This window comes from Suncus etruscus, chromosome 15 (genome assembly GCF_024139225.1).
Source record: "Suncus etruscus isolate mSunEtr1 chromosome 15, mSunEtr1.pri.cur, whole genome shotgun sequence".
NCBI lineage: Eukaryota > Metazoa > Chordata > Mammalia > Eulipotyphla > Soricidae > Suncus > Suncus etruscus.
In genome coordinates, this window is record NC_064862.1 from 43426080 (window position 1) to 43453704 (window position 27625).

The window sequence follows — 27625 nt, forward strand, 5'->3', positions numbered from 1 at the left end:
TTGTTTAATGTATTATTAACAATTAATACAATTTTCTGATGGTGAATGTTTTATTAGTCACTCAATTTATTTTATAGAATGTAATGTTTTATTACTTAATGCTTTGCATTTATTTTTCTTGAGGACATTGAATTTACTTGTTTCCTAATTTCAAAATCAATTCCATTGACTTTTGATTTGTTTACAATATTGTCGGATAATGGAAGTATATATTCACACTTATTGTGTACTTTCTCTTTCTCCATCCATCATCAAAGTTTTTTTTTTTGGGTTTTTGGGCTATACCCGGCGGTGCTCAGGGGTTACTCCTGGCTGTCTGCTCAGAAATAGCTCCTGGCAGGCACGGGGGACCATATGGGACACCGGGATTCGAACCAAACACCTTTGGTCCTGGATTGGCTGCTTGCAAGGCAAACACCACTGTGCTATCTTTCTGGGCCCCCATCATCAAAGTTTTAATGCAATCACAATATCAAACTAATTTCATATACCTTTTTTTTCAACCTTAATTCCCTTTTCTCTGTGGCTCGTCATTGTATTTTTAAATAATCTAAGATGTATTTATGTGTTTTGATAATAACTAAATTTCATCTTTGTCATATAGTTTTATCATTACTTAAACCTCATGTTGACATCTATTTATTGTCTTTTTAAATTCTGTTTGTAAGATTTGTTTCTAATTCTGGCAGGTTATTTTCTATTTAAAGGTGGGCATTCTGGGCAATGTGTTTTATGTCTTTGGGTTTTATTCAAAAATTCTTTTTCAATTGTCTTTTCTACCATTCTACAGGAAAGAGAAAGGCTCTATTTTTTTAACTTCCAGGTGGAGTTCAAAATATTGATTCCCCACTTTGCCTTTGTTGAACCTAAGATGGGCACCAGTTTTGTATTACTGCCTGTTGAAAGTGAAAATTAGAATAGGAGTACTTTCACTGATACTTACTAGATAATAGGGAAAGAGCATTTTTAAAGGTTTAATATTATTAATAAGGAATTTAATATTTGTTAAAAATTGTTTAAATAATTGCTAAATGTAAGATACTATAAGTTAATATGTACACAAAAATTCTTAAGATCTCTACCACAAAACTCTGAAAAAATAAACCAATACAGTAAGGTAGCAGATTACAAAATTAATACACAAAATTTTGTGGTACTTGGTATGAAAATAATAGAAGAAAAGTACATTTAAGATTGGTTCGAATACCGGCATCCCATATGCTTCCCCCGTGCCTGCCAGGAGCTATTTCTGAGCAGATAGCCCAGAGTAACTCCAGAGCATTGCCAGGTGTGGCCCAAAACAAAACAAACAATCAAAAAAAGATAGTCCTTTCAAAATAGTATCCAAAAACATTGAGTACCTAGAAATCATTAAGGGAGATGAAATACTTATGCAGTGAAAACTACAAATCACTGCTAAAATAAATAGAAGTGGACATTAGGAGATAGAAAAATACCTCCTGTTTCTAAGTTGAAAGAATCAGCAATGTCACGATGTTCTTTTTACTCAAAGCACACAATTCAATGCAACACTCAATTGACATAATACATTAAAACCAGAGTGACATTTTTCAAACACTTGGAACAAACTACTAAATTTTGTATGTAATCATAAGACTTCTTGAATATCCAAAGAAATACTAATAAGAAACAAAAGAAATGGGAAGTATTGCAATTGCAAGTTTTATTACAGAGTTAACAATAAGCAAAACTTGATGGTGCTGGAATATAGACTCAAAGACTCATGGAACAGAGTTAAGCCTCCAGATTTATGGGGTGTTAACTTATGGGAAAGCAATGTGTACATGAAGTGAAGCAAAGACACTTTCTTAAATAGATATGGGCAAATGGTGTATCCCCATATACAAAAATGACCATACCTCATACCATTCACAGAAAGTAAATTAAGGTGGGTTAAAAAAAACCCTCACTATTCAATTTAAATACATTAAATAAAAAATAGGCATAACTTCCCAGGAAATGTACCTCAGAGTTGTCTTCAGTAGACCACAGAGGATAAAAGAGCAAAACCAAAAATAAACAAATGAGTCTACATCAAATTAAAAGATCTTGCAGGGGCTGGAGAGATAGCACAGTGGTAGGGTCTTGCACGCAGTAGTATTAGTATTAGTATTTCTATGTGCCTTGCACGCAGCCAATTCAGAATGGATGGTGGTTTGAATCCTGGCATCCCATATGATCCCCGTGCCTGCCAGTAGTGATTTCTGAGTGCAGAGCCAGGAGTAACCCCTGAGCGCCGCCAGGTATGACCCAAAAAACTAACTAAATAAATAAAATATAAATAAATAAAAGATCTTGCACAGCAAAAGAAACAATATAAAATACAAGCTTTTCTCTTATCCTTACTATATGAATGAATGAAAACATTTGCACATTATACATCAGACAATTAGATCTATACAAGATCTATTAAACTCTAAATTAATAACAAAAAATCCAACAATCAAATTCAAAAATGGGGGTAAAGATGAGCAGATACTTCCCCCAAAATTAGAGAAATGCAAATCAAATCAGCATTGTGATATTTCACATCAGTGAAAAATGACATACATCAAAAAATCTGAAAACAACCAGAACGGAGCTAATTGTCAATTAGAGTACACTAAAAGGAGTGAGGGAACAGGAATGATCTTAGGGACCTTGTTTGTTTGGCTGTTTAATAAATAAAAACCATCTTGCTCAAAACTGATCAGTTTTGAGAGATTGTTACTGTCCTTGAAGTGATTTTTGTGGGTGTGAGACAAATGGTGCGAACTTGAATTGGACCTTCCCAGTATAGTATTGAAATGAAGTTTACTTAATTTATCAAGTCATGTTCATGCCCTGATTTTATAATAAACATTGTGATATTTGAAAATAGAAATCATGGGGCCAGAGAGATAATACAGCTGGCAGAGTGCCTGCTTTGTTTGCATCAATGTTAGTTGATCCCTGGCATCTCGTATAGTCTTCTACCCAACATCAGAGTGAACAGTCAGAAGTAACTCCTAATCACCACTGATATGGCACCAAAAATAAATAAAATAAAGCAAGAGGATGAAGGAGCAATAGGACAGCAGGTAGGATGTTGGCTTTTCACACAACTGACCAGGGTTTGATTCCTGACATCCCATGTGATCCCACACACAGCACTGAGTGCAACAGATCTAGGAGTAGCCCAAGAATCATCATGTGTGGCCCTGAAATGAAAAAAAAAATTCCAATTTAAAATTTTGTATTAAATAATGGAAAAAATATTCTAATGGTTCATTCAGGCTTAAGACAATGTGTGGGTATGACATGATGAATAGGCATGTTTATTACCATCATGGATCGTAGACTTTATTGTTGAGGAAAAGATAATGACCAAAAAAAATCACATAAACATTTAATCACACATGAAAAAGTGTGAAATTTTATAATGACCTATCTCTCATCCTATTCCAAAAATTTAAAAATCTGGTATTCTTCAAAAATATTTTCTATATTTAAAAAATAGTTCCCATAAAGGAGGAGTGTATTATTTTCCTTTCTTTCATTTATTTTTTTAATTTTAACGATGCCACACCCAGTGCTGCTCAGAGTTTACTTTTGGCTCTGCATTTGGGAATCACTTCTGGTGGCACTCTGGATATCATAGTGGATGCTGGGTATTAAACCCTGTTCAGTCGAGTAGAAGACGTACCTTATCCTTACTATACTGTACTGTATACTATAGCCTTACCCTTGTGCTATCTTTATGGTCCCATGTATATTTCTTTCTTTCTTTTTTTTTTTTTTTATTTTTGGGTCACACCTGGCAGCGCTCAGGGACCACTCCTGGTACTATATTCAGAAGTCGCTCCTGGCAGGCTTGGGGGACCACGTGGGATGCTGGAATATGAAGCACCATGTTTCTGCATGCAAGGCCCTACCTCCATGCTATCTCTCCAGGCCACCCAAGTATATTTCTTTCTTTTTTTTTTTTTCGGGCCACATCCGTCTGATGCTCAGGGGTTACTCCTGACTAAGTGCTCAGAAATTGCCCCTGGCTTGGGGGGGACCATATGGGAAGCCGGGGGATCGAACCGTGGTCCTTCCTTGGCTAGCGCTTGCAAGGCAGACACCTTACCTCTAGCGCCACCTCGCCAGCCCCCCCAAGTATATTTCTTTTTTTTTTTTTTTCTTTTTTTTTTTTTTAATTTTTTTAATTTAAACACCTTGATTACATACATGATTGTGTTTGGGTTTCAGTCATAAAAGGAACACCACCCATCACCAGTGCAACATTCCCATCACCCAAGTCCCAAATCTCCCTCCTCCCCCCCCCAACCCCCGCCTGTACCCTAAACAGGCTCTACATTTCCCTCATACATTCTCAATATTAGGACAGTTCAAAATGTAGTTATTTCTCTAACTAAACTCATCACTCTTTGTGGTGAGCTTCCTGAGGTGAGCTGGAACTTCCAGCTCTTTTCTCTTTTGTGTCTGAAAATTATTATTACAAGGGTGTCTTTCATTTTTCTTAAAACCCATAGATGAGTGAGACCATTCTGCGTTTTTCTCTCTCTCTCTGACTTATTTCACTCAGCATAATAGATTCCATGTACATCCATGTATAGGAAAATTTCATGACTTCATCTCTCCTGACAGCTGCATAATATTCATTGTGTATATGTACCACAGTTTCTTTAGCCATTCGTCTGTTGAAGGGCATCTTGGTTGTTTCCAGAGTCTTGCTATGGTAAATAGAGCTGCAATGAATATAGGTGTAAGGAAGGGGTTTTTGTATTGTATTTTTTGTGTTCCTAGGGTATATTCCTAGGAGTGGTATAGCTGGATCGTATGGGAGCTCGATTTCCAGTTTTTGGAGGAATCTCCATATCGCTTTCCATAAAGGGTTGAACTAGACAGCATTCCCACCAGCAGTGATAAGAGTTCCTTTCTCTCCACATCCCCGCCAACACTGTTTATTCTCATTCTTTGTGATGTGTGCCATTCTCTGGGGTGTGAGGTGGTATCTCATCGTTGTTTTGATTTGCATCTCCCTGATGATTAGTGATGTGGAACATTTTTTCATGTGTCTTTTGGCCATGCGTATTTCTTCTTTGTCAAAGTGTCTGTTCATTTCTTCTCACCATTTTTTGATGGGGTTAGATGTTTTTTTCTTGTAATGTTCTGTCAGTGCCTTGTATATTTTGGAGATTAGCCCATTATCTGATGGGTATTGGGTGAATAGTTTCTCCCACTCAGTGGGTGGCTCTTGTATCCTGGGCACTATTTCCTTTGAGGTGCAGAAGCTTCTCAGCTTAATATATTCCCATCTGTTAATCTCTGCTTTCATTGCTTGGAGAGTGCAGTTTCCTCCTTGAAGATGCCTGTAATGTCCTGGAGTGTTTTGCCTATGTGCTGTTCTATATATCTTATGGTTTTGGGGCTGATATCGAGGTCTTTAATCCATTTGGATTTTACCTTCGTACATGATGTTAGCTGGGGGTCTAAGTTCAATTTTTTGCAAGTGGCTATCCAATTGTGCCAACACCACTTGTTGAAGAGGCTTTCCCTGCTCCATTTAGGATTTCCTGCTCCTTTATCAAAAATTAGATGGTTGTATCTCTGGGGAACATTTTCTGAGTATTCAAGCCTATTCCACTGATCTGAGGACCTGTCCTATTCCAATACCATGCTGTTTTGATAATTGTTGCTTTGTAGTACAGTTTAAAGTTGGGAAAAGTTAATTCCTCCCATATTCTTTTTCCCGATGATTGCTTTAGCTATTCGAGGGGTGTTTATTGTTCCAAATGAATTTCAAAAGTGTCTGATCCACTTCTTTGAAGAAATGTCATGGGTATCTTTAGAGGGATGGCATTAAATCTGTATAATGCCTTGGGGAGTATTGACATTTTGATGATGTTAATCCTGCCAATCCATGAGCAGGGTATGTGTTTCCATTTCCGTGTGTCCTCTCTTATTTCTTGGAGCAGAGTTTTATAGTTTTCTTTGTATAGGTCCTTCACATATTTAGTCAAGTTGATTCCAAGATATTTGAGTTTGTGTGGTACTATTGTGAATGGGGTTGTTTTCTTAATGTCCATTTCATCCTTATTACTATTGGTATATAGAAAGGCCATTGATTTTTGTGTGTTAATTTTGTAGCCTGCCACCTTGCTATATGAGTCTATTGTTTCTAGAAGCTTTTTGATAGAGTCTTTAGGGTTTTCTAAGTAGAGTATCATGTCATCTGCAAACAGTGAGAGCTTGACTTCTTCCTTTCCTATCTGGATTCCCTTGATATCCTTTTCTTGCCTAATTGCTATAGCAAGTACTTCCAGTGCTATGTTGAAAAGGAGTGGTGAGAGAGGACAGCCTTGTCTTGTGCCAGAATTTAGAGGAAAGGCTTTCAGTTTTCTCCATTGAGGATAATATTTGCCACTGGCTTGTGGTAGATGGCCTTCACTATATTGAGAAAGGTTCCCTCCATTCCCATCTTGCTGAGAGTTTTGATCAAGAATGGGTGTTGGACCTTATCAAATGCTTTCTCTGCATCTATTGATATGATCATGTGGTTTTTATTTTTCTTGTTATTGATGTTGTGTATTATGTTGATAGATTTACGGATGTTAACCAGCCTTGCATTCCTGGGATGAAACCTACTTGATCGTAGTGATGATCTTCTTAACGAGGCATTGAATCCTATTTGCCAGGATTTTTGTTGAGGATCTTTGCATCTGCATTCATCAGTGATATTGGTCTGTAATTTCTTTTTTGGTAGCGTCTCTGTCTGGTTTAGGTATCAAGGTGATGTTGGCTTCATAAAAGCTATTTGGAAGTGTTTCTGTTTGTTCAATTTCATGAAAGAGTCTTGCCAAGATTGGCAGTAGTTCCTCTTGGAAAGTTTGGATAGAATTCATTAGTGAATCCATCTGGACCTGGGCTTTTGTTTTTCGGCAGACATTTGATTACTGTTTTAATTTCATCAATGGTGATGGGGGTGTTTAGATATGCTACATCCTCTTCCTTCAACCGTGGAAGATTATAAGAGTCCAAGAATTTATCCATTTCTTCCAGGTTCTCATTTTTAGTGGCGTAGAGTTTTTCAAAGTAGTTTCTGATTACCCTTTGAATCTCTGTCATATCAGTAGTGATCTCTCCTTTTTCATTCCTGATACGAGTTATCAAGTTTCTCTCTCTCTCTTTCTTTGTTAGGTTTGCCAGTGGTCTATCAATCTTGTTTATTTTTTCAAAGAACCAACTTCTGCTTTCGTTGATCTTTCGGATTGTTTTTTGAGTTTCCACTTCGTTGATTTCTGCTCTCAGCTTTGTTATTTCCTTCTGTCTTCCTATTCTTGGGTCCTTTTGTTGAGCATTTTCTAGTTCTATAGCTGTGTCATTAAGCTACTCAGGTAAGCTCCTTCTTCCTTCCTGATGTGTGCTTGCAAAGCTATAAATTTTCCTCTCAGTACTGCTTTTGCTGTGTCCCATCAGTTCTGAGAGTTTGTGTCTTTATTGTCATTTGTTTCCAGGAACCTTTTTATTTCCACCTTGATTTCATCTCGGACCCACTGGTTATTGAGCATTGAGGCTGTTTAACTTCCAGGTGTTAAAGTGTTTCTTCTGAGTCCCTTTGGAGTTCACAAATAATTTCAGAGCCTTGTGGTCAGCGAAGGTAGTCTGCAAATTTTCTATCCTCTTGATCTTATGGAGGTATGTTTTATGTGCAGCATGTAGTCTATCCTGGAGAATGTCCCATGTACATTGGAGAAGAATGTGTATCCAGGTTTTAGGGGGATGGAGTGTCCTATATATATCCACTAGGCCTCTTTCTTCCATTTCTCTCCTCAGGTCTAGTATATTCTTGTTGGGTTTCAGTCTGGTTGACCTGTCCAGTGTTGACAAAGCCGTGTTAAGGTCCCCCCACAATTATTGTGTTGTTGTTGATATTATTTTCAGATTTGTCAACAGTTGTATTAAATATTTTGCTGGCCCCTCATTCGGTGCATATATGTTTAGGAGAGTGAATTCTTCCTGCTCTACGTACCCCTTGATTAATATAAAATGTCCGTCTTTGTCCCTTACAACCTTCCTGAGTATAAAGTTTGCATTATCTGATATTAGTATGGCCACTCCAGCTTTTTTATGGGTGTTGTTTGCTTGGATAACTTTTCTCCAGCCTTTTATTTTGAGTCTATGTTTGTTCTGACTATTCAGGTGCGTTTCTTGTAGGCAGCAGAAGGTTGGATTGAGTTTTTTGATCCATTTAGCCACTCTGTGTCTCTTAACTGGTGCATTTAGTCCATTGACGTTGAGAGAAAGAATTGTCCTGGGATTTAACGCCATCTTTATTTCAAAATTTGGTGTGTCTTTTGGGTAGTCTTGTCTTAGATTAGGTCTTTCAGTTTTTTTCTTAAGACTGGTTTTGTGTCTGTGAAGTTTCTGAGCTGTTTTTTGTCTGTGAAACCATGTATTCTTCCATCAAACCGGAAAGTGAGTTTTGCTGGGTATAGTATGCTGGGTGAAGCATTCATTTCATTCAGTCTTGTCACAATATCCCACCACTGCTTTCTGGCATGAGCGTTTCTGGTGACAGGTCTGCTGTAAATCTCAGGGAAGCTTGCTTGAACATGATTTCCCCTTTTGATCTTGCTGTTTTCAGAATTCTGTCTCTATCTGTGGATTTGTCATTGTGACTAGGATGTGTCTTGGGGTGGTTTTTCTGGGGTCTCTTTTGGTTTGGTACTCTTCGGGCATGCAGGATTTGATCACATATATTCTTTAGCTCTGGAAGTTTCTCTTTAATGATGTTCTTGACCATTGATTCTTCCTGGAAATTTTCTTCCTGGGTCTCTGGGACTCCAATGATTCTTAAGTTGTTTCTGTTGATCTTATCATAGACTTCTATTTTCGTCTGTTCCCATTCTTTGACTAATTTTTCCATTGTCTGCTCATTTGCTTTAAGTTTTTTGTCCAATCTCTCCTGCTGTATGGAATTGTTATGTATCTCATCTTCCACAGCACCAAGTCTATTCTCAGCTTCTGATACCCTGTCCCAGAGCTTATCCATTTTGTCATTCACTTCGTTTACTGAGTTTTTCAGTCCTGTTAGTTGACATGTTATTTCAGTTTGGAGTTTTGTCATTTCTGCCTTCATATTTTCTTGGTTCTTATTAGTGTTCTGTTCAACTCGATCCATGGTTTCTGTGGAGTCTGTTGAGCACCTTCCATATTGCTAGTCTAAAGTCCTTATCTGAGAGGTTGATTAGTTGTTCAGTCATTATCTGGTCCTCAGAATTGTCATCTTCATTCTCTATGTCTGATGCTGGCCTGCGTTGTTTCCCCATTGTCACACTTGTATTGTGGGTTTTTCTACGTGTTGTAGTGGTATTCATTGTCTATATGATGTAGGCAGCACACTCCTCTGGCTCCTCCCTTTATGGATGGGCTGACTTGCCTCTATGGGAGGGGAGTCCTCCGTGGATGAAGCCTCACACTGGGTCAAATCTTAGGCCCGAGCATGCAACAGAGAAGACAGTCCAGAGAGAAATGTTTGCTTCTGTGATATAGCGCCGTTCTTAGTGTGATTTTTCCTTCTTGTTGCAATGGAGTTCTTTCCTTAGAAAGAGTGCATGGCCGCGTAGCGAAGCGGAGCGGCCATGCTCCTCTGAGCCTCTTTTTGCCCCACTCGCAAGAGTTTCATGCAAGAGGACAGTAGACAGACATAGACAGGTCACACTCACAGTCTTTCACAGCTGAGCCCCACTGGGCCGGTGTACTTTCACGGATTTTCCCCGCCTGGTGTCACACACAGGGAGCCAGCTTTTGCAAAGGTTAGCCGGTTTTTATGCTCTGAAGTCCCTCCCTGAAAATGGCGTCTGGGCGAGCGAGGTTTCTGGAGGCTCTTTTTGCCCCACTCGCAAGAGTTTCACGCAAGAGGACAGTAGACAGACATAGACAGGTCACACTCACAGTCTTTCACAGCTGAGCCCCACTGGGCCGGTGTACTTTCGCGGATTTTCCCCGCCTGGTGTCACACACAGGGAGCCAGCTTTTGCAAAGGTTAGCCGGTTTTTATGCTCTCCCAAGTATATTTCTTAATTCTTCAGTTGGTTTCCTTTCTCCAAGCAGTTATGAAAATACAAACTCTCTATGTGGTCTTGTTTGTTACCATTGCACCAGGATAGAAAGGGCATCTCATTTACTGCTTGACAAGAATGAAATTCTTAAAATTTCCTGCCTTTACTAATGTAGATGGAAGTGTGGGGCATCATAGTTTCATTCTTTGCTGATTATCTGGACTTTCTTCTGCAGTTATTTTAGAAGGAATTTTTTAGTGTAAAATATTTTTCTTGGTTGTTAAATTGTTAGGTTAGAAATATTGAATCAGGTATATTTTCCTACTCCTGTCAATATTTTTGAGGGCCAAATTCTAAGCTTACAAAGTGAAACAAAAACGAAATCATAAATTAACTGAATTTTCATGGGTCTTACAGTTCCTAGATAGTCTTTCATCTCTTCATGTTATACTCATAATACAACAAAAATAGTAATTATCAGGGAAATGCCACAACCCTGCATTTATGTTATATTCATATGGGAACTATGGCAACATAATACTGTGAATATAACAAGTATTCTTTTACTACAGACCTTAAATAGACTTTCTGAATAACATCAGCGGTCAAGAAAATTATGCTCATTAAGCTCTATATTTGTGAATACTAGTATAATATAAAAATATTATAGTATAGTATATAAGAATATGTGAGTACTAGTATAAAATAAGACCTTAAATAGACCTTAAGTAGACTTTCATAACATCAGCAGTCAAGAAAATTATACCCATTAAGCTCTATATATGTGAGATACATATTGTTTTACATAAAGTATTAGACATCAGCAGTCAAGAAAATTATACCCATTAAGCTCTATATATGTGAGATACATATTGTTTTACATAAAGTATTAGAAATTTTACCTTTAGATTGAACACTTCTATATATTCTACTCTTTTGTTATAGATCAGTAAAAGATATGGGAATATGATTGAGGGAATGATACTATGGCTGGCATGCTGGGGGGAAAGCTGGTTCAAAAGGACAATCACTTATTGTATGTTTATGTACGGGTAAAATCAAGGGACACATTTTATAAGTATAAAGTGAAGAAAATAAAAGGTGGGTTGGAGAGAGAGCATGGAAGTTAGGGCATTTACCTTGCATATGGAAGGACAGTGGTTCAAATCCGGGCATCCCATATGGTCCTCTGAGCTTGCCAGGAGCAATTTCTGAGTGTAGAGCCAGGAGTAATCCCTGAGCCAAAATCCCTGTGACCCAAAAAACAAAAACAAAAAAAAAAAAAAAAAAAGAAAAGAAAAGAAAAGAAAAGGTACTCTTGTTTTTTTTTTGTTTTTTTTTTTTTTAAATAGGAACCCACCTTGAGAGATGTTCATTTAGTACTTAGAGAAACTTCTAATGATGCTCAGTTTGGCAGTGCAGACTTCAGTGTTCTATGCTTCTATCTGGTGGTACTCCGGCCCAGCAATTCTTAATGGCTACCCAGGCTAATTATAGATGATCTTTACTATCTTTTTGTTTTGTTTTGTTTTAGCCACACCCATTGATGCTCAGTGGTTACTCCTGGCTATGTGCTCAGAAATCGTTCCTGTCTTAGGGGGACCATATGGGACGCCGTGGGGTCAAACCACGGTTCATCCTAGGCTAGCACTTACAAGGCAGATGCCACTGCTCTCTCCCTGATATTTACTCTCTTGATGAAAGTTCCTCCCACCCCTTTTGTTGAGAAATTTGATCATAAATGGATGTAGGGTCTTGTCAAAAGTTTTATTTTTTATAAAATATTAAGTAGGAAGGAGGTGGAGTTATAGTACAGCAACAAGGCATTTTGTCTTGCACACTGCTGACTCAGTTCAGATCCGGCATCCCATATGGTCCCCCAAGCCAGGAGTGATTTCTGAGCTCATAGTCAGGAGTAACCACTGAGCATCAATTGGTGTGGCCCCAAAACAAAGCAAACAAACAAAAAAATTAAGTAATTGAAAAGTCCTCTTTTCGTAGTCTCTACAAACTACAATGAAAGTTCAATTTCTAATAAGACATGTAAGAGAATCAAGATCATTCTCCCTAACAGGGAAAACTAAGAAAAAAATGGATGAAATATAAAGAAAAACACTATAATACTTCAGGATATTTAGGAATTTAAGGAAAAATCCAGCAGAAATAAGGCACCTAGTACTCTCATTTTGTTTTTTATTCTAAGAGTGCCCAAAAACAAGCAAACCAAAATGACTTAGAGATCTTGAAGGGAAAAAAAGAGAAATTTAATGACCCCAGCTATCACAGTTTGGCATTGATTTGATTTGAAATACTAATAAATAGTTATGTTATCATGTAACCAGATTCATTTGGAATATCACCTAATTATGCCGTAATAGTAACCAGCGAACCTATAACTAAAATAGGACTCCAGATGGGAAGTTAACTAAATGTCTGATTATACCAGAGCCTACCCTGACAGTCACACAGATTGATATCTCAGGAAGTTTCTCTCATGCCAAATTAGTCTTAGGCAGCATTTGACCCAGGAACCAGACTATCATTATGGTTGTTAGCAACAGCAAAAGATGAAAGACATGGAACAAGAGCAATAGTACTGGGAACAGATGCTTGCTTTAAATACAGCCAACCCAGCGATCTATCCGCAATATACTATATGGCTCCAAGAACCTTCCAGGAGTGATCCCTGAGCACAGAGCCAGGAGTAGCCCTGAGTACCACCTCTTGTAAAAAATTAAAAAGAAGCAAAAAAACAGACCTTATGCAACTGCTTAGCATCAAATGGAATTGCTATATGCAAGGCATATGTCATAACCCTGTTCCTAACTCTTGATCCCAATGCTAGGCCTATAGTCTTAAGGATACTTCATAGGATAAAATAGTCACTTTTTCAGAAGATGATGAAGAGTATCCATGTATATGAATACTTCGTACATGTTCATGCAATTAAACAGTCAAGGCAAAAATCCAATTACTGAACTAATTAGCAAATCTGACGGGTAAACACCAAATTTGTATAAGGAATGCACTGGAGAAATGCCTCAAATTACTGAATATGTCTTACAGTTCAACTTCTTTGAGAAGTCTGGTGGAGAGCCAGAGACCCTGGGTATACAGGCAGCTCAACTTAGTTATAACTGATCAGAATTTAGGCATTCTGTATTCTATAAATTTTGAATGGATAATTTTCAGTTAATACAGTTTTAGAGAATGTTTTAATTCCCCAAAGAATTTGATAAATTACTTTCTTTGAGCTCAGTCCCATTTGAAAAACTGTTTATTCTGCCTCTGAAAAATCCATTTGTCCCAGGTCTTAAGGTGAAATTAAAATTCCATTTAGGAACTAACTATGCCAACTTGGGATTTAAGCTTTCATTAGAAAGAATTTTGTTGTTTGCCATAGTTTTCAGCTACTCTGGATTCTTATTTTCAAAGATTATCTGAGGGTATTTGGAAAAAAATAAAAGCAACAATACAAATTGCATGTGGAAACAGTTGTTTTGAAAATCAATCATTACAAATCTTTTTTCTATGAGGTATCTATAGAATCTTTTCCACAAAGCTAAATATGTATCTTATCTAGATGGAATTTAAGCATTTTAAATATATAAGCAAAAAGGCCCCTTTTTTTCTGAAAACAAATGTTTTTATGCAGATTATAATTTCATATAACTGTATTTTGTTATATTTATAGTTTCATATATTTCATATAAATACATTGCATCTGTTATGATTCCCAATGGACATATTCACAGAGAAGTCTGCATTGAAAGTCTTCCTTTCTTTCTTCTGACACACATTCAGGGCTCAGGGCTTACTCTTGACTCTGCTCAGGGATAACTTCTGGCAGGACTTGCAGTGCCAGAGAACAAACCTGACTTGGCTGCATGACCAACAAGTGTTGAAAACACATATACTACTCTATCCCCTAATTTTCCCATTTAAATTTTGTCAATAGGTTTAAAAATTTATAAAATTTTAAGAATACGGCTTCACATCTCAGTAGTGTATATTCATTACATTGTAAAAATAATCCTGTCTGCACATTCCTTCCATTCCCTTTCTTTTACCTTCTGCTGATTTATCATATGTCTTAATAGTCTGAGTAGCAAAGTAACTGAAATTATTTCTTAACAATCATTACCAACAAGTATTCATCCTTTAATTTGCCAACTATCCTATATAATTGTAACCTACTAATAGCAGCTATCCTTCTTAGCAAGTACCATGTGAGAAAATAACTTTTTTTAGAACAGGTATCAAGGAACACTTCCCTAAGAAGGATGGTTCTTTTGATTTGTTTTGGAATTTTTAAAGTTAGAGTTATGTAGAATCCAGTGCTATCAATAAATGGTTTCTCATTCACATTATTCCAACATTATACCCATGACCCAATGTACTCTCTCTTTCCAAGGACCTCAAAATCTTCCCCTTTTTCTGTCTTGTTATGTATATTTAAATCCCAAATACAAGAGAGGACCATTCTGTATCTATTCCTTCTGATAAACTTCATTCAGCATGGTATTCTCTAATTCTATTTATGTTGTTATAAATTGAATTATTAGAGCTGTATAGCATTCCATTGTGTACATGTATATATATATATCACAATATATATCACAATCTACTTGGATCATTTACCTGTAGCTGTGTGTTCAGGTAGTTTCAATATCTTGGCTATTTTGCTAAGTGTGGCAATGAGCATAGAGTGTGCATTTATATTTCTTATTTGTGTTTTGAGGATAAATGCCAAAAAATGGTATTCCTGTAGTTCTCTTACTATTTGGGGAATAACTTTCCATATTACTTTTCAAAAAGCTGAGTCAAACAGTACTCCCCACCAATAGTGGGATGAGGGTATCTGAGAAAGAAATTCTTAAGGTTGATTTGAAGGATATGAGGGAACAATTAAGAAAACTTGGGCGGCTTTATAAGGGAATACTCCAAGGAGAAAAATGTTCACAGGGATGTAAGAGTTGCAAAAGATGCTGAGGATAAAGGAGTAATAGGGATAGGATGTGGAATCATGATCAATTCATAGGGAAAGAAGCCAGGGTAGGTGGGTGAACAGAATGCATAGGGAAAATTAATATCATAGGAAAGGTCCAGGTATGCTAAAAATAGGTTGTGCACATGCTAATAAAATTCTGTGGTCAATGTTTATTTTTTATTTTTATTTTTATTATTATTATTATTATTTTTTTGGGTTTTGGTCCACACCCGCATTGCTCAGAGGTTACTCCTGGCTGTCTGCTCAGGAAATAGCTCCTGGCAGGCACGGGGGACCATATGGGATGCCGGGATTCAAACCAACCACCTTTGGTCCAGGATCGGCTGCTTGCAAGGCAAACGCTGCTGTGCTATCTCTCCAGGCCCGATGTTTATTTTTTTTATGAGAATCCTTTGTTTTCAATTTTGTGGAGGGACAACTCAAGTACTGCTCAGGAGGAATGTGAGCCACTCTTAGCTATACTTGCCTCCTAATGTGATTGGGTCCCTACTTAAGTTTTTAGGGCCCAGGAATGTGAATCTGCTTGGACTTAGCTGGTGCTACCAGAGTGACCCCATGGTGCTCAGGAGCTATCAGAGCCAAATTCAGTATTTCATGTAATACTGGGGATCAAATTTGGGTCCTAAAGTTTGCTCTAGCCCTCTGAGATATCTCCCAGGATTATGGCATATATGTTCTTACTGTCTTATTAGGTATAGTCATATGAAATTACCATTTTTAGAGCATAATAAGTAGTTGGAATATTTCTGGATATCAATTTCATAATACATCATTCAAAGAATAATGAAGCCACTGATCATCTGATACAAATGAAAACAAGAGTTCTTCAGACACCATCTCTCTGAGTAGAGAATACTGCATTGAGAAAGGGTTTTCAGGACAAATGAAGTTCACGACTGTTACCATTTTAGAGGAATATGTGGATTAATATCATTTTAATAGGTATTGATTTGAGGACACTCTTGCTTACTATGACCCCTCAGAAGTGAAGAGGGTAGTGTTCGGTTCTGTACAATTTTGGAGAACCTACCCAGCAAAGGATGTTGTTTTTTTGGTTCTCCCTAAAGATTCCTTATAAAATGCCTTGATCTTCTCCACCCAAAAAAGTCAATAATTAATCTGCTTTAATTATTGCCTAACTTCCATAATATTTTGTCTTAAATATCTAAATTGAGCTGTCATAATTATCTCAATTTAAAGGTTTGATTTTTAATTAAAGGTTAAAACAATTCATGTAGCTTCTTACTCTCAAGAAAACAAACCATCCTTCTAAATTTGAGAGTAGATTTATTCTGGGATTCAATCTATAAAGATATGTGAGAAATGCTTAGTTCTGGAAAGTAAAGTGGTGATGTTGACTATTCATCATAATATTTTGGAATAAATTTGAAAAGAAAAATAGGAACAATATGTTCACTGTTCTAAGTTCTGAAAGTGAGGTGACAGGTTAAAATGTTCTATATTGTGTGGATCCAGTACTCAAAAATTGTTATGTCACAGCTATTTCTCTCTCTCTCCTCATTTTTTTTATTTTTGATCAGTGATTTTTTGTTTTGTTTTATTTTTTGGGGTCACACCCCGGTGGTGCTCAGAGGTTACTCCTGGCAGGCACGGGGGACCATATTGGACACCGGGATTTCAAACCAACCACCTTAGGTCCAGGATCAGCCTGCTTGCCAGGCAAACACCGCTGTGCTATCTCTCTGGGCACGATTAGTGATTTTTTTTAAAATAATTTTCACTGAGTTTGGTCGGAGCTGTGGTGCAAAATGACAAGGCATCTGCCTTGCGGTGCGCTAGTTTAGGACGGATCACAGTTCGATACCCAGCATCCCCATATGGGTCCCCAAGCCAGGAGTAACCCCGTGAGCTTCACCCAGGTTTGGCCGAAAAACCAAATTGTCAAATTGGTTTTTTGGGTCACACCGGAAAGCACTAGGGGTTACTCCTGGCCTCAATGCTCAGGAAATTGCTCCTGGCAGGCTCGGAGGACCATATGGGATGCCAGGGTTCGAACCACAGTCCTTCTTCATGCAAGGCAAATGCCCTACCTCCATGCTATCTCTTTGGCCCCCCAAAAATGATTTTTATTGTGATCCAAGTAAATAACATATCTTTCACCATATATTTAAGGTACATAGTGACAATGAATCAGAGGCCCATTCCACTACCAGGGGTTATCCTTTCCACACCTGTTCCCAGCATGTATCCCATATCTCCACATTTTTGCCCCACCCCCAAGTGCAAGTGTTAAACAGTTACAACAGAGCACACAAGCTATGTGTATAGCTTGTTGGTGATAGGATAGCGATCTGTTGTTGTTGACTTTGGGTTTGTGTGTTTAATATCCTAAGATTTCTTTCCTTTATTCTTTACCATGAGACCTCTCTTCTGAAGCATTGTTAAATTGAACCAATCATCTTAATATTTGAGCACAATATCACCTCCCCACTCACACAATTGACAGTAAACTAAATATTTTATCTTATGGGTACATAATAATTAAAAAAACTTTTTTGTTCCTTTCTAGTACAAAGCGAGTGGATAATTCCAACACAAGGCTGGTTGTCCAAATCGAAAAAGATCCAGGTAAAATATATCTTTTATTTCCTTACATTTAAAGAATTATTTATTTATTGTAGAGATGTTTAGATGGACTCCTTAAGTCCAAATAAGGGAGATTAAGAACTTATTTTTTTTAATTTGTGGCTATAAAGCTAGTCTTCTTAAATATTTGTAACATTTCATGTATCTGATTTGGTTTGGCAATATATTTCCCCATTATTTAAAATCAATCCTGAGCCTGTTCAGTATTGAATGACTGTTAGCTGATGTATTTTACTTTGCATATAGTAAATGTTAAATGCAAACAATTAGCCTTGTTATTGGTGTTTTACCAAAATATTTGGGAAGTTTCATTATGATACTCTTGAAAGTTCAAAACCTAGAAGTTTATTTCTTTAAATTATATATTTAAAGTATTTTGATTTACAAAGTTATATATAGTTGATTTTCAGGCATACCATGTTTCAGCACCAATCTCATCACCAATGTTCCCAGAGTATATCTCATATCTCCTCTCTACTCCCAGAATAACCTTCTTTTTAAGTTTTTAACCTTTTTAAATTTTACTGTTAAAGTTTGGGTCTCATGATTTTAGTGCTATTAACTCTATAGTATGAATATTTAGTTTTGTACTTTCTTACTATGACCCAATATGCCTAACTTTCCTATTGTACACCTGTCTCTCTCCCCTCCACTCTGTTTCTTTCCTTCTCCTAACTATCCTCTGAAGCCAACAGTGTTCTAGGAAACACCTGTTTAAATACTTGCATTCCCTTCATGCAGTTATTCTAACCACATATAAATGATATATCCTATATTTATTCTTCTCATGACTTACTTCATATAACATGTTATCTTCCAGTTCCATTCATTTTGCTGTAAATTACCTGTGTAGTCATGATACACTTATCTGTCTTTGAACATTTAGGTTGAATCTTAGAATTTTCTAAATCGTACCTATTATACTGAATGCTGCAATGAATAAGCATGAACATTTTGAATGAATGTTTTTATATCCTGGGAATAGATACCCCAAAATGGGATTATTGATCATATGGCAGTTCTATCCTAAATTTTACTGAGAACCCTCTTATGCTGTTTTCCTTAGGGCTTGGGCCAAAAACATTCCCACCAAGCAGTAGATGAGTTCCTTTTACACCACAATCCCTGCCACTACAGATTATTCCCAGTAACTTTTTGAGGTGCCATACTCAAATGGTGTTATAAATTATCTCATTATTACCTTGATTTGGATTTCCCTAATCATAAATGATAGTAAGCATGTTTTCATGTATTTATTGGTATTCCTCAAATATTTGTTTGGATTTTGGGCCACACCCAGAAGTGCTCAGGGATTATTTCTGGATCTTCACTCAGAAATTCAACTTCTTGGTAGTCCTTGGGGGGACCATATGGATGATGGGAATTGAGTGGGACTAATGCACGGGTCCGTACCCAGTGAACCACGTGCAAGCAACGCCCCCATCCACTGTGCTATCACTCTAGCTCCGTGCAATTGATTTTTGACGGTTTCAATTTGTAGCTGGCTACTTAGGCTGTATTGATTTATTGTCTCTAGCAACATATTTGAAGAACTTTATAGTATTCCATTTATTATCATCATGCCACCTGCAAATAGAGATAGTTTGACTTCCTTTTTCCAATTTACAATACTTTTTATTTTCTTCTTGTCTGATTAATGTTGCTAGGACTTCTAATACAATAACAACTAAGCATGGACACAATGCACATTCTTGCCTTGTAAATATTCTCAGTGCAAATACATTCAGAATTTCACCTTTAAGAAAAAATATTGGCGGGGCCGGAGAGATAGCATGGAGGTAAGGCGTTTGCCTTTCATGCAGAAGGTCATTGGTTCGAATCTCATATGGTCCTCATCATCCGGCATCTCAATGGTCCTCCGAGCCTGCCAGGAGTGATTTCATGAGCATGGAGCCAGGAGTAACCCCTGAGCACTGCCAAGTGAGGACCCCCAAAAAACTACAACCAAAAACAAAAATATTTGGCTATGGAATCATGATAGCTGTTACTATTTTGAGGAAGTTTTCCTTTCATCTCTATTTTTACTGTAGATTTTGTTTTGTTTTGGTTTGGTTTGGTTTTTGGATCACACCCGGCATTTGCTCAGGAGGTTACTCTGGCTCTACACTCAAGAAATCGCTCCAGGCAGGCACAGGGGGACCATATGGGATACCGGGATTTGATACCACCAAACCGACTTCTGCATGCAAGGCAAACACCTTACTTCCCATGCTATCTCTCCGGCCCCTTTACTGTAGATTTTAATCAAAGAATGGATCATTGACTCTTATCATAAGCTTTCTCAGCATCATTTGATATAATCATATGTTATTTTTTTGTCTTTCCTTCTGCTGATTTGGTTAATTGTATAATGATATAATGATATATATCATTTTATATATTTATAATATATATAATGATATAATGATAATGATGATTTGTGTATATTGCATATCTGAGATGAGACCTACATGATCATTATGTATTATATTATTGATGTGCTATTGGATTCAGTTTGTTATGGTTTTGTTGAGGTATTTGCACAATGTTCATCAGGGAGATTGGTTTTACTTTTGATAGTGTCTCTGACAGCTTTGTGTATTAGCATAGTGTTACCTTTGTAGACACTTAGGAAGGGTTTCTATTTCTTCAATAATTTGGAAGAGTTTAAGGATCAATGGCAGTAAATCTCCTCTGACTGATAAAATTCACCCATAAAATTATTGGGGCTGGACTTTTATACTTGAAAGATTCTATCTTACTGTTCAATTCCCTTGTTTGTTATTGGTCTGTTAAGCTCTTTACTTCCCCGTCATTCAGTTTTTGGAAATTTTTCTAGAAATCTTTCCATTTCTTCTAGTTTCTTTAGCTTAACAGAGTAAAATTATTCATAGTAAGCTCTCATGATGACTTGGATTTATGGAGGTTCTGTTAACATTGCTATCCTTTCCTTTCATTTTTGATCTATTTTATTTGAGCACTTAATCTTTTTCCTTCCTTAGTCTTGCCAGCAGTTTGTCTATCATGTTTACCCTTTTGAAAAACAATCTCCTGGTTCCATTGATTATACCCCTCTATTGGTTTCTATAATGTTGATTTATTCTCTGGTTTTTATTGTTTTTATAGTAGTGTTTGGAATCCCTTGTTGTTGGTTCTCCAGATATTTAAGCTGTGCATTTCAGTTGTTCTATCTTTTTTTTTTTATCTTTTTCTTCTTTTCTTATGCAGGCCTGTATTACCATGAGTGTCTCCCTAATTACTGTCTTTGCTGTGCCCAACAGATTTTAGTAACTTGATTTTTTATTATCTCTAGTATCAAGTAATCTTTTTATTTCTTCCATGATTTCCTCTTTGATCTAGCTGCTCTGAAGCAGCATATTGTTCTGTATTCAAGTGTTAGAGTTTCTCACATCTTTTCTTTTTTTTGATCAGTCTCTATTTCTGAATCATTGTAGTCTGATAGGATGCTTGATATGATTCCTTTGTTTGTGAATTTATGTTAGACTTATGTTCTAACTTATGTTCTGCTAAAGAATATTTTATGTGCACTGGAGAAGAGCATTATTCAGTCATTTGAGAATGGAATGCCCTGTATATATCCACTAGCCCTAGCTCCTTTAATTCCTTTTTAAGGGATCTTATATCCTTACTTATATTCTGCATTATAGATCTATCCAGTGGTGAGAGTGGCATGTATAAGTATCCCACTCCTATCACGTTTCCATTTATGTGTTCTGTTGGTATGTGAGCAAAAGCCTTAAAATTTTGATAACCCATATATGTTGATTAGAGTTAGTACTTCTTGGTCTATTGTTCCTTTTATCAGTAAATAGTGGCCATCCTTGTCTATACATTCTTTACTTTCTTTTGGTTGGATGCAATTTATTTCCAATGTAAGTATGACTATCCAACGTTCTTTATTTTGTTATTCTTTCCAGTGTCTTATATAATTGTTTTCCATCCTTTCACTCTGTGCCTGTGTCTATCCTGAGATTTAACTGTATTTCCTATAAACAGCATTTGATGGGTTTTGTTTCCTGACACTTTGTGACTGTTGTCAGGCATTTAGTCCACTGACCTTCAAGAATACTATTGTCATAAAAGACTGTTGTTACTTCTACAGTTGTTGTTTGATTTATATAAGTTGCCTTTAAGGAGTTTGTTTAGAGATAGTTTGGTTATGGCAAATGTTATCAGCTCTTTTTTGTCTGAGAACATTTTTATACCTGTCTCCCATCTATATGAGACACTTCTTGGGCAGTGGATTCTAGATTGAAAGTTTCTTTGATTCAGAATTTAAATATGTCATTTTCTTTTTTTTTATGTAATTACTTTATTTAAGCACAGTGGATTGCAAAATTGTTTATGATTGAGTTTCAGTCATACAATGTTGCATGTTTCCAATCTCTGGTGTCCCCCATTTCTTCCCACTCTCCATCCTTCCTGCCTCTAGGGGAGGTATCTACTCCCCCCACTCTCTTTTTTTAAAATAATTTTTATTGAGATCAAAGTGAATTACAAGTCTCTCACAGTAATATTTAAGGTACATAGTGACAAAGAATTAGGGCCATTCCCACCACCAGTGGTTCCACCCTGTTCCCAGCCTGCATCCCATACCCCCCTTTTGCCCATGGACTGCTGGTGTAACAAGTATCCTTTGTATATAGCTTGTTGTAGATTGGGTATCGATTCTGGTGTCCTTGACTTTGGGTTTGGTGCTTAAGTCTGATCATTTTTTTATATATTGAGCAGGAAAAATTTCCTGGTACTATGAAAAGATCTTGGAGTTTGGAGAATGAGCATGTATGAAGCCCGTAGTTCCTCCATGACAGTATGCTTCAAGGGTGGAGAAAATCTACCTCCTAGGCCAAGGGAATTCCCTCTAATTTCCCCAATACTTATTAGGCCTATGCAAACAAAAAAACAAAAAACCCACAAAGCCTTGCCACACCAGACCTTTTTTTTTTTTTTCCCTTTTCTTTCATGTGGTTGTGGTTTTGGGGATGATTTTTTGTTGGTGGTGTTGCTGCTGTGTTTTTTGTTATTGCCTGTTTTGTTTTTTGATTTTTTTGTTTGTGTTTTTCCTTTAATTTTTTTCTTTTATTCTTCTGAACTGATATTTATAGCCTCTCTTTTCTTTTTTGACACTGTAGTTTGCACTTTCTTTTTTTAAATTAATATTTTTATTAAAACACCTTGATTACAAACATGATTGTGGTTGGGATTCAGTCATGTAAAGAATACCCCCCTTCAACAGTGGAACATTCCCATCACCAATGTTGCAAATCTCCCTCCTCCCCACCCCACCCCTGCCTGTCTCTAAAAAGGCTTTCTACTTCCCTCATTCATTCACATTGTTATGATAGTTCTCAATGTAGTTATTTCTCTAACTGCATTCATTACTCTTTGTGATTAGCTTCATGTAGTGAGCTCAAACTTCCAGCCCTCCTCTCTTATGTCTCTGAGAATTATTGCAAGAATGTCTTTTATTTTTCTTAAAACCCATAGACAAGTGAGACTATTCCGCCTCTATCCCTCGCTCTGACTTATTTCACTCAGCATAATAGATTCCATGTATATTTGCTTACAAATAGGTAATATATTTAGTAATATATTGAAGCAGGAACACTAGCACCCTATAGTTTTAGGTTTAGAAGTTAAATGGACTGCAGATCTATCCACTTTCTGGCTGAGGGGCTTGAGGAGTAAGTGCTGATAAGAGCCTGGGGTCTCAAATTTGAAGATCAAGAAGTCTTAAGAAAATTTGTTCCTTACAATCTATGGATGCATTTGCCTTAATGAAACTATTCCACCTTTATCTTTCAATAATATATCTTTTTAATGATACTTTTATCTTAAAGAAAGAATGCAAATTGTTACCATTTTTTTATCTTTATATACTTCATTTCTCTGTGACAAAAAATTTTGCCTAGGAAGAATTGTAACATGTTTGTTACATATATGTAAATTGTATATAGATATGATCAATTTGAATCTAAAGTTTGGAATTTGTATATAATTGATGAGTTTGTTTTTAGGTTGAAATTTAAAACCAATAGAATTTGGTAGGAAAAAAGAGTCTACAATGATCTCAGATATGGTACTGTATAACACTGCAGGGATTGGTATTAGGTATATAGATAATTTCAAAAGTCTGCTATGTCTTTACTAATTCATAAGTACTTTATTTCAGAATAGTAATGCAAATATGTGGTCAATCATTGTCACTTTAACTGGATTAAATTGTTTTATTTGAACATTAGTCTCAACAGTTAACAAAAGTTAATTCTCATGTTCAGGTCTTTCCTATAAAAGTGTTAGTAACTCTAATTAGTGCCTTAAGGTTCAAGTTGATATATCACAGAAAATGAATATAATGACAGGTCAAGTAGTCTTAATATGCATAGAAGATTTAACATACTGATAGTTTATTAGCTGTATTACATGATTCAGAGCATAGAACAGTTTATCTTTATTCATTAATCATGATTAGGTTGAGAATGAACTAAATTTAGTTCAGCTTTTATCTATCATGAATTTCCAGCATTTATATTCCTATTTTTATTATATAAATTCCACTGACATAGGGCCTGTCTTCACTTTATACACTCCATTCTCTGGTTTCTTGAGAGTACAGAAAAAAGATAGCTTCATATCAATCTGCATTCTTTATTTTAGATCTTTCTAAATCTCTGTCTTTCTTAATAGATAGCCTTAAAGCAGGGGTCTCAAACTCAATTTACCTGGGGGCCACAGGAGGCAAAGTCAGGGTGATCCTTGAGTGCAAAGTCAGTACTAAGCCTTGATCATTGCGGGGTGTGACACAAGCAACTAAAACAAAACAAAACAAAGAAAAAAAGATTCCTCTAGGGCAGGGCCACAAAATGTTGTACGGAGGGCCGCAAATGGCCCGTGGGCCACGAGTTTGATACCCCTGTCTTAAAGGAACTTTTGAATTTTGTTTAAGTATTTTCTATTTTGGGAAGTATGATATTTCTCTGACTTATGGACACATAATTTATTCACCAAAGAAAAGATAGACCTAAAATAAAGGCACAGAATACAATATTTTCTCCCTTCTTCTTGCATCTTAACTACCCACCTAGAATACCCAATACAAAATGATCTTTCATGTTACCATATACACTGGGTTTGCTCAAGGTAGTTTATACCTGTGAGTGGGACCCTACTACTATAGGTGAGTTTTAATATTTTTATCTCTATCATAAAAGTTCTAAGAAGTTGCTTTGGACTTTGAGGTTTGAGGGCCGTTTATAGAACATTCAACCTTTCCATTTGAAAAACTTGTTTTAGTTGCTATTTAGAGAATACTTTGGGTATCAAACTCTTTGTATCCCAGTAAAGATGCATAGATGATTCATTATTATTGTCCTCTTATAAATAATGTAAAGACTATACTTTCAGGTATCATTTTTATGGTTCATTTCTAGAAAACTTATTTTTATCATCTAGAGAACCCAAAACCTCTAGGAGGAATCAGAGCATCTTCTCTTGGGGTATGAAGCCAGTTCTAGGTATTATTTTTACAACTGCTTTTACCACTGATGATTGTTATTCTCTTCCCATGGAAGAATGAGAATGAGGGGATATATTCTACGTTGTTTCAAAAGAATTAAAGAATTGGGGCCAGAGCTATAATACAGCAGGCAGGGCATTTGTCTTGCATGGGGATGACCTGGGTTTGATCCCCGGCATCCTATATGGTCCTCCAAGCCTGCCAAAATGATTTCTGAGTAGAGAGCCAGTAGTAACCCCTGAGTGCTGCTGGGTATGACCCAAAACCAAACCAAAGCAAAATAAAATAAAATAATAAAAATAAAGGGTTAAGGCTTAAGCATTAGCACAGTGGGTGGGTGTTTGCCTTGCACATGGCCAATCTGTGCTTAATCCTTGGCATCCCATATGGTCCCCAGAACCTGTTAGGAGTAACTTCTGATCATAGAGTCAGGAGTAACCCTTGAGCACCACTGGGTGTGGCCCCAAAATGAAAAAAGAAATGTAGCTTAGAAATGTAAAACAGTGGAAAGTCACACAAATTATTTGAGCAAATATAATTGTGAGTCATGAATATTAAAGTGGCAACAAGAGGTTCTAGGTTGTTTTGGGGGGTTGGTAAAATTATTCAGTAAAGCAGAGAAACAGACAAGGTTACGTGACAGGGACATATTGAAGAGACGTTTATAGATACAAAAAAGTTAAATGAAAAGCATAGGTACAAAATTCAGACATCATGAAAGCTGGAGTTAAAACTTAGAAAAACAACTGTTTTTTAACGTGAACTCAACACGGAGTTAACATTTATGAAGAATGAAATGTTCTGATAGGTGGGGGAATAAGAGGGTTTCACAAAATTTAGTGAAGTGTGCAAAAGTGAGTACTTTTTTTTTTATCAACTATTTATCAACCGTTTGTCTGATATGTTGAGTACAAATGTTTTCTCTCAGTACTTTGTTTTATTTCATGTTTTATTGCCATGCAGAAACTTTTTCACTTGATGTGTTCCCTTTTGTGCATATTTGATTCTGTATCTTTTGCCACTAGCAGCATATAACTGAAGACTACTTTAATAGTTTTGAAGCATTCTGCCTATCTTTTCCTCAGTGTACTTTATAGATTCACATTTGACCACAAGATTTTTAATTCACTTTGAGTTGACTTTTGTGTAAAGTTTTCAGTGAACTCAGACTCAAGTTGTCATATGATCCAGAAATCCTGCTTTGGGGGATATCCTTCCCCAAGACAGAAAAACATTCAAAAGATTGTACGCACACTACAATTTCCCACAGAACTCAGTACATTAAGTAAGAGTTAGAATCAACCTAGAAGTCTAATGACAGATGAGTGGATAACGAAAATGTGGTATATATATGCAATGGAATACTATACATACCCATACAGAATGAGGCTGTCATGAATTTCGCTGCAACATGGATGGGATGTATGATGTAAATGAAGTAAGGATTAATACAGGATGATGTGACTTATATGTGCTATTAAGAATAATTGCATGACACAATGGTTTAAATGAGGGCTATTTAGAACATTCTTGGTCCCAGAGTATTCTGAGGACAAGGAAAGAAAATGAATGGAAGAGGAAAAAGACAGATGTGAAATAATGGAGGACAGGAGTCAAGGGGACTCAGGTGCAGTGATAATGTTAAGACAGAACAAAACATCCAAACCATGGAGTCAACAATAATAAAATCATGAGACCTAAACTTTTTTAATCAAACTGGAAATGATGCCTGTTATGATGGCAGGCTGGGGCAGATGGGAGGTATGAGATGGCCTCTAGGCAAATTGATGGAGGGAAGTTGACACTGGTTGCAGGAATGGTGATGAAACAAGTATGTCTAAAATTTAACTTTGAATAGCTTTGTAAATCACAGTGTTTGCAATTAAAACATATTTAATAAAAATATGCAAAAATATTTTAAAAGTCTGACAACTCACAAGTTTCATAGGTCTCAGTATTCTAAGGACAAACCACCATATTTCTTGTTCTGTGCTTAGGGAATGATGACAACAACCTGAATTCTATCTTCTATGAACATTTGACAAGGGCCCTTCAGGATTCCCTTTGTGGAGATTTGATTCTTGGCCGATGGGGTAACTACAGCTCCGGAGACTGCTTTATTTTGGCTTCAGACTATCTCAATGCCTTTGTTCATCTGATTGAAATTGGCAATGGTCTTGTCACTTTTCAGCTTCGAGGATTAGAATTCCGAGGTAAGAATCCCTTCATTGTGAAAGGTATTGTAAATCTACTGTTTACACTAATTATTGGGCCAAGGTTTAATAAATAGCCACTTAATAGAAAGAATTTAATGCTCTACAGAATGAGTATTAGTGAGAAAGTAAAGAAATACAAAGAAGAGTATTCCAGCCTAGCAACAAAAAAGTGCTAACAAATGAGTAGGGATCAACTCCTAGCATT

The 27625-nt window shown here is 36.6% G+C and overlaps 1 protein-coding gene and 1 non-coding gene across 2 annotated transcripts in view; both read left to right on the plus strand.

The window, feature by feature from the left end:
- PCNX2 (pecanex 2) overlaps nt 1-27625 on the plus strand; it is a 328287-nt gene that overhangs the window by 218989 nt on the left and 81673 nt on the right. The window contains exons 24-25 of the mRNA XM_049789037.1: nt 17591-17649; nt 27202-27417. Of these exons, the coding sequence (XP_049644994.1) occupies nt 17591-17649; nt 27202-27417 (275 nt within the window). The remainder of the gene's footprint in view (nt 1-17590; nt 17650-27201; nt 27418-27625) is intronic.
- On the plus strand, nt 25077-25290 carry LOC126031517 (small nucleolar RNA U3). The gene has a single exon (XR_007503359.1). It is a non-coding gene; the product is annotated as a small nucleolar RNA U3 (small nucleolar RNA).